The following is an 11,169-nucleotide window of genomic DNA, read 5'->3' as shown; positions in this document are numbered from 1 at the left end:
TGCCCCTAAAGATGGGACTACTTCGTCTGATAATGACCCTCCAAGACTTCGAATTTGCCTGCTATTGATGCTGCCGGTCTTACCTGCCGATTGTGAACTCTCTTCCCCACAACGGTCAGGGGAAACAAGGCAGCCGAGAGACAAGCGCTGCTCGCGTTAAACGACGACATATTGGCCCAGACCGAATAACACCTACGGATCCGTACTTGCTCCAGTAGAATGGACAAAAGAAAGACAAGGGGTTACGGGAAGAGCATCAGGGGAAAGGAGGGGGGCAAGGGCAGGGTCGGATAAATGCACACAACATCCCTGGCTCTATCTGAGCTGTCTTGGGTGGCGCAATATCTGCAGCGTGTTAGCGATTGCTTGCTCAGCAACAACAGCTGTAACTGCCACACGTGGTTGACAGGCCAAGTGGAGTAGAACCGGTTTCTGGGACAGGTCATCCGGAGATTGCAGCTAGGAAGCGGTTGCGAGAAATGTGCCGATGCATGGTTACTGAATCATTTAAGGTTCATACTGGTCGAAACGTCGAACAAAAGCGTCGATTTGGCCCCGCGCGGTAGCTCGTCTAGTCACGCTGACCAACATTCTCAGCTGAGCTCAAAGGCGACGATACAGTCTTTTAGGGTTGATTGAGCCAAGAGGCTGTAAAGTGACCCTCGGTTGTCTCGTAAGGTCTTGATGTACGCTGCAGTAGCCCATGGCGATCGGGGATGATCGCCGGTATCCAGATTCGTCCCATCGCCGAATACAATCCCTAAAAAGGATGCGCGGCACCCCAGACAACCCTGGTTCCGCGATTCAGATGCAAGGAGCCCCAGTCTTGTGCATCCCAGCATCCCTCTCGATTCCGTCCCTCCTTTACACACATCCCCAGAGTCGGCAGGGTGCCGGCGCGAGCGGCAAGAGACATTTTTCTTTCCCACTACTCTGTACTCCACAACTTGTAAGTCATTGTATTTACTAACCTGCCTCTTTGGTGTTTAACACTGCCTCACGGCCACCAGCGAATCTCAAATGCCGTCTGTTTCGATAGCACAGCTCCTAAGACATATCGCAAACTATTCGCAGTTAAACTTGCCTTGTTCAAGTCATGTGTGTATTCTTAGTAGATGAATGGCATCTATTGAGGCTTGGAAGAGGTGGGTGGCTTCTCGCTTAGGTTACCTTCTACAATTGGCGCGCCAGTGTCTGTAAGAAACCCGCTGCATCGAATCTGTAGAGAAGGTCGAGGAGACAATAGGTACATGCGAGTCCCATTGAGACGTGAGCACCATCACGCATTGTCTGTTCGTCCAACGGCTGGTTAGTCTTCTTCTATCTTACCTAGTGAAATGGGTGCATTTGAGACATGGCGCAGCACCGATCCGCTAAACCGATGGCGCTAGGGCATTGGTGCGCGTGTTCTCGCGATTCACAACGACTAGCTCACAACGCGGTTTACTGATCATCTTGTCTGTCTCGACGCAAGATGACAGTCGGTTATTGACGCCACAAAACGGGTAGCACATGTGAAGTTGGCCACCCCCGCGATGTGGTCGATGGGATTATGCAACCTTCACTAGATCGTCTTGCTGCATGCCACCCTCCCCTCGCACGTACGAATACAACTTCCTCTCAAGCCCTGTCATTTGCGTAGCTAGGGGTTACATCCACTTGGCCTAATACAGCGAGTCGTTGGCTTGGAATGTTCTAAGCGTCATTCGCAAGCTACCTACTCTACAACGCCCCCAAAAAGCACTTTGAGCTTCCAACGGCACGTATGGGGGACTAAACTTTGTCGCTTATGTTAGTTGCCACGTTTTGAGCCGAGGCATTAAAACGGCCCAGGCTTGCTTATCGACCAATATTCAGCGCCGTCAAAGCCGACCTGACCTAACCTTCCATCTACTGCTGTCAAGTTTACGGCATACCACGACCGTTCAGGCCCATCTGTCCCACATTACACGGTGATTTGCAGGCTCGTCTCGTTGAGCAAACCAATCTCGCTGAGACTCGAATTTGGCTTGATTACATAGACATATCAAGAGTGTTTTGCGATGAATCATAGGACAAGAGTAAGAAGATGCTTCAACTCTTCCAAATACATTCTAGACCTGCAGGTCGGGACGGTAAACTATAATGAAGGTTGTTTGACACATGGACTTTTCTAAGACTTTAGTTCGGTCTCTAAAAAGCTCGTGATGAGAATTCGATTTCTCGATAGAAGTCTAGAAACAGTTTGGATGAACTTACGAGGCTCCAGTGACCAAGATGACTGACTTCCAAACGTGCGACTTGGTGCGAGTTTCACCTTTCACTCAAGCTAAGTCGGCGACCTGCCGACCTGGCTGAAGCTGACGAGGGTGGTCAAAGCATCACTGCAAACAGGTTACTCGGGCAACTCAGTATCCAGTGTTCTGGCATGCATGACATGAAGATGCCTGTCAAGACTCGTTCATCTGAAGCCTCTAAACCCTAAATCAGGCGGCCAATGGAGTCGATAACTGGGGCAGTATCAGAAATCAAGCCTATAAAAACAAGCGCGACATGTGAGGCAACCCGAGAAGCTGGTTCAATCTATCGCATGCAAGGGACTATCATAGCTCGACCTTCTATTGTCGCGGTCGCAAGCCAAGGCTCCCAAGAGACGCGGACGCGGACATTAGTTGCCTTGGTTGAGGGTCTCCTGCAACATTCCCCTTTTTGCAGCGTGACCTCGCAGGAGCCGCAACTGCCGGATCGGCCGACACCGTTCTGGACGCAATCCCACTGGCTCGCCAAGGTCAAGTATTGATGGCTGATATATGGAGTACTCCGTACTGCCACAATCTGCTGTCAGGTTAGCAGAGGACTTGATGTCATTTGAAACTGGGGCTTGCAGGCTGTGGCCCGGTGGGTTCGGGATTTAATGTTGTCTCCATTTAACAGGCGCAATGGGGTCACGTAAAGAAAGTCTCCGCTTCGTTAATCAATGACATCTCTTGAGTCTTGAGTCTAGGTAAGTAGCAAAAAATGCTTTGCCGAGAATTATCTTGTTCAGGTCATCCCAAAAGACAGGAAGCCACTGGCCAACTTTCTAGGCAAAGGCATCAAGAAAGCCCCTTCTACAAAGAATAGGGGTATTCCGCGACAGACTTGGCCAGCGTAGCAAGGACATTGGATTGCGCAGTAGTTTGAGAGTTGCTCAGCCCCCGCAAATTCTGCCCAGTTAGAAGCCCCTTCAAGTTTCCGATATTGATTGAACAGGGGAGTACTGTTTCCTGCTAGTCAGATTCAGGAAACTCTTAGAACACGCGAAGCCATACAACTGTAATTCCATGATCCTAAGGAATGACCTCAAATTTTAGGCCCTCGTAATAGTATCTTTCTCAGAGTTTGAATTATGGGACCTAAGCGCCGGAGCTCGGCCTACGAGCGGATGCCGCAGGTGGACCCGAAGCATTGCCGGAACCGCGGGGCTGCCGGGGCCCATCGGTTACACGTAGGTTCACAGACTTTCCCAAAAAGGAACTCGCCGTGATGTGTAAGTGATGTATAAGAGATAAAAGAGCAAAGGAGGGGGCATGGCTTTCAGCATTCAGCCCAACCTATGGACCTCATGAAAGCACAGCTTGTATGTGATTACTGATGTTGTGCGCCGCACTCTAGCGGCGTACTCTGGCTGGTCGAGAGGAGGTAAGACTTGCCTCGGGCTTCGTCGGCTAGGAAGCTTGGAGCTATTCTTTTTCTTCTGCTGGTAAGCCTTTAAGATGAATCTTGTTACTTCCATCAGTTTGGGGCGGATGAACTAGCTTGAGTTGTCCTTCCACGCACCCAGATCCATTTGGCATATACTATCCCTTAGATATCTTTTATAGTTAGAAGAATATAGAGTTCTGGCCTAGCGCGATGCTAGTGTGTCTTATTACGATATTATATCGAAGGCGAGCCGCGCAATAGTTATAGAATCGGTAGCTATGTATTAGGCCTCGCCGGTCAGGCCTCGTCGGTTAAGGGATAGCTTAGGGGGGCATAAAGAGGGGGACTAAGTAATAAAGGAGCAGCTTAGGTATATATAGAGCGCTAGTAATATACCTCGAGAGAAGGGCAGATTTTAGTAATTCCTCTTTTAAACTCTAATAATAGTTAGCCTCTATAAGCTTCTTCCCTATATTATATACTTATTAATAGTCTAAAATCTCTACTTATAAAGGGGACTAGGCTAGAAGCTTAAAATGTTAATAAGAACGAGACGTAGCGAGAGAGCGTAGTTAGCGCTACGATAATAAAAAAAAAACGACTCTTTTCTATTAGACCCCCTAGAGTCGCCTCTTCCTTAATAAACGATATAAAAATAAAGCGTAATAGGATTATTAACGTAGTAGCGACGTAAAAAGACCGTATTACTAAGAGTATTAACGAATTTTAAATAAAATAGCGAACTTCTTACCCTTACTTATTAATACTTAAACTAAATAATAAGTAATAAGCTAATAAAACTATAAGAATAAGAACGATAATTAAAAAAAGAAATCCTTATTATAACGTACGAAGAGCGCTTATATAAAAGATAAGTAAATTTAAAACGCTTATAGAGCTCCTCGGATAGCCCGGTCCCCGCGCTAAGGACTACGGTCTTAGCTATAATAGCCTCGGATATTAGTTTTAATATAAATAGAAACGTAAACCCCCGGACTAAGGATAGTTCGATAAGTAAAGCCGTACTTAAAGCGCCGCTCGAGCGATAATAAAGCGACGAGTTCGTACTACCTAAGCCCCTATTTACTAGCTCTTTTTTAACTTAAGTAAGTACTATAAGCAGAACGTCTACGTTTAGACCACTATCCCTCTTTAACTTATTATATATTAATAAATCGGCACGGGATTTATAGAGCTTCTTTTTTAACTATTACTATTACTTTAACTTATAAGCTTAATAAATAAGAACAGACCGTAATAAAATAGTATATATAGTTAGCTACCTAAGTAGTAGCGTAAAAACCTCTTAAATATACTATATTTTTAACTACTAAAGGACCCCCGGTTTTATAATAAACTAGGTTATATAAAAAGAACTAAAGACCTTTTTATAAAATAACCTATCCGATCCCGCTAGCTAAGGAATAGTAGCGAGTATATAACTAAATAGCGCCTCGTAAAGCTAAAAAGAGAAAGTTAACGAGTTCGTTAGCCGTATTAATAAGCTTAAAATAGAATTAGAATATATCCCGATAAAGAAATAGAGGATCTCTATATTAATAAGTAAACTACGGCCCGAACTATACCTCGTAATAATATTATAAATAGAACTTCTACGGACTTACTTATAGTTAGTATTACTAATAAGACGTATTAAATAATCCTCGCTATTAATAAGGAGCTTACGAACGTCCCCTAGGTAATATTTTAACTTAAACTTAAACGAGCTAGTAAGAAGATATTAGGGCGCTAATAAGTTAAATACGTAAAGAACACGCTATAACTTACTTAGTAAGGATATTACGTATTATAATTATAAAGAGACTAGCTATATTATAAAAGATTACCCATAACTACGGGAGTAGTATTAATAATACTATAACTATAGTAAAACTAGGTACCTTACTAATAGCTACCCGAGCATTATATACTATAAATATAATTAAAAGGGGCATAAGGCCGCTAGCTATTAATTAGACCTCGCCCTAGCCGAGTAGCGCGGATTAGTAACGAGCTCGAATACTATCTTAGTAAAGAGAGTAGCTAGCGATTAATAAGGGCGGCGCTTAGACGTCCCGACCTATATATACCTAAACTATATATAAGAGAAGCTAAGCGCCCTTATTAATTTAGGAATAGAAGGGAACGTAATTAGTATCGGGCTACTTAATAGCTTTAACGCTAATCTACGAATTTACTTATTACTATAGTTAATAAACGTCGAGGGTAAATAGATAGAGACGCTAAGAAGCTACTACTTACGGCTTTAAATTACTAATAATAACTACGTAACGGAGATATAGCTATATCGCTTCGTAATAGCTAATATTACGGTACCTATGCTTATCTTTAGTTTCCCCTAGCTAGAGGATATCGACTTACTAATTAGTTAGAAGTAAAAGAAGTAGTAATATCTAATTTACGAATAATATATCTGCTTAGACGCCCTAAAGAAGGGGCTACTAAACGACTTAGTTTTAGTAATACTCGTATATATTATAATTAACCTAGCTATAAATAGCGACGTAGTATTAATAAGCATAGCCGAGGACTAAAAGCTACGCTACTAAGACTTTAATAACTTATTTTTAAAAAAGAAAGCTATCTCGCTACTAAATAGAGCATTATATAACTACTATATTAAGCTAAACGACGCGGCGCCTATCCCCTAGGGACCTATTTACTTACTATCGAACTATAAGCTCGAGATCTTACGTAACTATTTAATAAAAACAGAGGCTAGGGGCTAGATATGCCCCTCTATAAGCCCGGTAAGAGTACCTATCCTTTTTATACTTAAAAAAAGAGGAGAGCTACGACTTTACGTTAACTATAGAGCGATTAATAAGATTATATAAAAAGATAGAACGCCGCTATTACTAATTAGAGAGATATTAAATAGACTATTTAATACCTCTATTTTTACGAAGCTAGACCTTAAGAACGCGTACTACTATATACGTATAGCCGAGGGTAATAAGTAAAAAGCGGCTTTTTATACTAAATACGGGTAGTTCGAGTACTTAGTCGTACCTTTCGGGCTAACTAACGCGCCCGCGACTTTCTAAGCGTATATTAATAACGTTCTAAGTGGCCTAGTTAATACCGTTTATATTATATACCTAGATAATATTTTAATATATAGTAATAACTACGTAGCGTATAAAGAGTACGTACGTAGCGTACTATAGAGACTATAGTAATAGAACTTATATTTAAATAGTAGTAAATACGAGTTCTATATATTACGTATAGGATTCTTAGGGTATATTATATTTAATAAAGGCGTAAAAATAAAACCCGTGCGCACCGAAGCTATAATAAATTAACTACTTCCGAGGAGCGTTAAAAATATATAGACGTTCCTTAGATTTACGGGGTTCTATTATAAAGTTATTAGTAACTACGCTAAGATAACGGTACCTCTAATAGACTTACTAAGGAAGGCAAAACTAGGATAATTAGAGTTACTAATACTAGCCGTAGAGTTATTTAAGAAGCTATTAATAATATTTATTAACGCGCTAATACTATAATATTTCGACCTTACTTTACCTATATAGTTATAAATAGACGCTTCGGCTCGAGCTATTAGCTTAGTAATTACGTAATTATTTAAGGGTAATTAGTACCTAATTACTTATAGGTTAAGGAAATTAACGGATACGGAGAGCCGCTACGGTATAAAAGACGTAGAGCTACTAACTATTATAAACGTACTAAGGAACTAGTAATACTACCTCGCTTATAGCTAAAATTAAGTCGTAGTATTTATAAATTATTTTAACCTATAGTTCCTAAATATAAAAAAGAGACTAAATAGGAAATAGTTACGCTAACTAGATAAACTCGTAGCGTTTAATATCGAGATTAGGTTTAAGCTAAGTATAAAGAACCTAGCAAATAGACTATTATAAAGACTTAATTATAATAAAAGTAATAATAATAACGGAGCGGAGGAGCTATTATTAAAGATAAAAGAAGACCTTTATAACGCTAAAAATATATAAGAGCCCCTTAGAGTTATAATAATAAAATATACGAGGACGAGCTACGGGAGCGGCTCTTAAGTAAAAAGGATAGTAAGTATTTTAGAAATAGAACTAGTAATAATACGAAGAAATAAGTAAAGGAGGTTAAGAGCTCTAGCTCGAGGGAACTCCGAGGAGTACCTCGAGAGGTATAATAGGGCTACGAGCCTAAGGTATTAGAGTTATAACGTAGTACTTAAAGAGCTATTTAAGCTTATTATTAAAACTATAAATCGCGAGCTACTCGTTCTATAGGACTCTAATATAATAAGAGTACTTAAAATAGTATTTAATAAAGAGGGGTTATTAATAATAAGTCGACTACGGGCTACTAAATAAGAGGACGCTTTTATAAGGGATAAGTAATAAATTAAGAGGAACCGACGGCCTTGCTTAGTTAGGAAGAAGTAATAATAGAGCTAGGTATACGACTTTAAAAGTTATTATATTACGGTAGCTACGCTTATATACCGTTATATAAGGGGCTAAGGAGGGAGGTTATTAAAGTATATTACGATGTGCCTATAGCGGGATATTATAATATAAAACGGATAATAGCGCTACTAAAACGCTACTATTATTAAGATAAAATAAGTAGGGATATAAAAAGTTATATTAATACTTATATAATATACTAGCGGACGAAGCCTCGTTATTATAAGCCGTATAGCTTATTATGCCCTCTACTTACCCTAATTAGGCTATAGTAAGAGATATTACTAAACTTTATTACGGGCTTACTTATATTAACTACGCTAATCGGGAGGCGCCCCTACGACGCAGTACTCATTATAATAGACCGATTTACGAAATATAGCGTCTATATTACTACGAGGACGACCCTTATAGCCTAAGGATTCGCAGACCTCTTATTTATAAAGATCTTTACTAAGTTTAGAATACCTAAAGGGATCGTCTCTAATAGGGGGTCGTTATTTATAAGTAAGTTTTAGACTTATTTTTACTACCTTTTAATAATAAAGAGGCGTCTTAGTACCGCGTTCTATTTATAAACGGATAGTTAAATAGAACGGTAGAACTAATACTTAGAATAATACTTTCGCTACTTTTATACTTAGGACTAATCGGATTAGGTATAGCGTCTTTACTTAGCCGAGTTTATATATAATAACGCTTAGTACTTAGTAATTTATAAAGCGCTTACTAAGGCCCTACTTAGGTTCTTACTTACGTACCTTATATCGATCTTAACGAGGACTTGAGACGGTATATAAAATATCTTAGCTAAGGAGCGTGCGGCCCGATTACGAGCTAATTAAAAAGCTCTACGACCCTTTATATAAAAAGCACGCAAGACGTATAAATAATAAGCTAATAAAGCTAAGATAAATATATTATATAAAGTAAGTAACTAGGTATTATTATTAAAAAAGAATATTAGGAAGTAGCGTCTTAGCTAGAAGTTAGTTAATAAGTATCTAGGCCTATTTAAAGTTAAATTAATAGTTAAAACGGCGGGGGTCGCTTACTAACTAGACGTACCGACGTAGTATAGAATATACGATATATTCTATATATCCTTACTCGAGCCGTATTAATACCATAAAGAAGCCCCTCAGAAGCCCTTACTTATTGGGGATATAAACGGGGAGCTACTTTACGAAATAAAAGATATTATATAATATAGAGGGCCGAAGAGGAGGCGATAATACTTAATCCGGTAAAAGGGATATAGTAGCGACGAAGATATATAAGAGCTAGCTAGGTATATCGAAAACGTAGCGTTAATTAGTATATATAAAGAACGAGTTTTAATTAGGTAGCGCGCCCTAGTTCCTAAAGAGCCTAATAACATAGCGAACTAGTTATTAATAATAAAAAAAGGGGGCTATATAGCTATAACTAAGTAGCGTAAATATACTAATTATTAACCGTTTCCTTAATTTTTATAACGCGCAGAAGGACCGCTCTTATTTATAAAAGGACCGCCCTTATATATAAAAGGGCCGCCCTAGCTATTATCCTAGGGGTCGTTATAAAAGAAATAATCTCCTTACTATTAGCGAATTTATAAATAATTAGTTATAAATATAGAGCATAAGTAGGGCGACTATATATTAGCTAGAATATTATTAAAGCGGCGTACTTTGTTACGGATAGTATAAAGTAGCGCGATTATAATATTATTATAAGATAAAAACGTAGCGCAGGAGGAGCTTATAGCTACCTTATTATTATTATTATTAATAACGGGGGTCGAGCGGGCCTCTTTATTAGTATACTTAAGCGCCCTCTGCGCATTACTAATAGCGATTTAATAAGTTTACTAAAGCTATAAAATAATATTAATAACCTAAGTAGTAGCGATAATAGAGCGATAACGGAGTAATAAACTTCTAAATTATAAACGTCGCTATTAAAAGCGAGTGCAATACTCTAAAAGGTTCGTACTATAAATTCTACGGACTTAAAGACCTAAGACGCTATTAATATAATACTTAAAAAAAGTAATAGAGTAGTAATAGCGCTAAGCGCTTATTATATTTTTATAAAAATAGTTCTATACGGTATACTTAATATAACGCACGCTAAATCCTAGAGAAGTATTAAATAAAAAAGCGAACTAGGGGCTATAAATTACTAACCTAGCTAATTATAATACTCGGCTTTTAGATCGAGCGCTTTATATATAACGTAAGTAGGGTAGGGGAGCGGGCGTACTTAGCCGACCCCGATTTTTTTAACGTTCGCTTTTTTTTTCTTTTTAATAAGAGTTTATAACGGTTAATATAAGTAGTATATAAATAGTAATATACGTACGAAATTAGGGTAAGTAAAGAGGATATTAGGCTTTTTAAATAAACTACTACCGCGGCCGCTACTAAGCGTACCCGTAGCGTTAATAACCGTTCCGTTACTAATAATAGTAACGCTACGATTAGGGGCTATAGTTATATTAAAATAAGTTAGTAATAACTATAAAACGACTTTAAAAAAGACTTACTTAGGCATAGGGAGTATATAAAAATAGGGATTTAAAAAATATTCGTTAGCCGTAATATCTACGTAACGAGGGAGTAGCGCAGACGCTAATAAAAATAAAAGACTATATATAAAAAAGATAACTATAAAAAAAAAAAAAAAGGAATTTAGAATTATAGTAGCTTAGAAGGGGGTTAATATTAGTAAATAAAAATAGGGCGACGACTACTTAAGTACCGGTAGTTATAAGGACGGCTTATAAATAGGAGCGACCTAGGTATAAAATTATAGGGCTATTATCTAGAGTAAGAGGTTTATATTTAGGTTAATAAGCGCCGCCTATACCCGCCCTCGTATTATATATCTAAGGACCTCTTAAATAAGGGATTAACGTAGCGTACGTAAACTATAAGCGGGCTTTAGGATAAAGCCTAGGGGAGGGAGCACCTTATTAAGCCTCGCTAGTTAGGCCTCGTTAATTAAAAAATAACTTAGGGGGGTATAAAAAGGGGGACTAAGTAATAAAAGAGTA

The 11,169-nt window shown here is 39.0% G+C and overlaps 1 protein-coding gene across 1 annotated transcript; it reads right to left on the bottom strand.

Annotated features, from left to right (window-relative positions):
* Positions 1-17: 17 nt before the first annotated feature.
* On the bottom strand, positions 18-745 carry CLUP02_18249 (uncharacterized protein; the record flags this gene model as incomplete). Its single annotated transcript, XM_049297151.1, has 5 exons — positions 18-192; positions 247-345; positions 397-459; positions 521-602; positions 661-745. The coding sequence occupies 5 exons, from the start codon at positions 743-745 to the stop codon at positions 18-20; spliced, it is 504 nt and encodes a 167-aa protein (XP_049138375.1).
* Positions 746-11,169: the final 10,424 nt, after the last annotated feature.

Source organism: Colletotrichum lupini, chromosome 10, assembly GCF_023278565.1.
Source record: "Colletotrichum lupini chromosome 10, complete sequence".
NCBI lineage: Eukaryota > Fungi > Ascomycota > Sordariomycetes > Glomerellales > Glomerellaceae > Colletotrichum > Colletotrichum lupini.
Note: the sequence above shows the minus strand (reverse complement) of the source record. Positions and strands in the feature narration are given on the sequence as shown.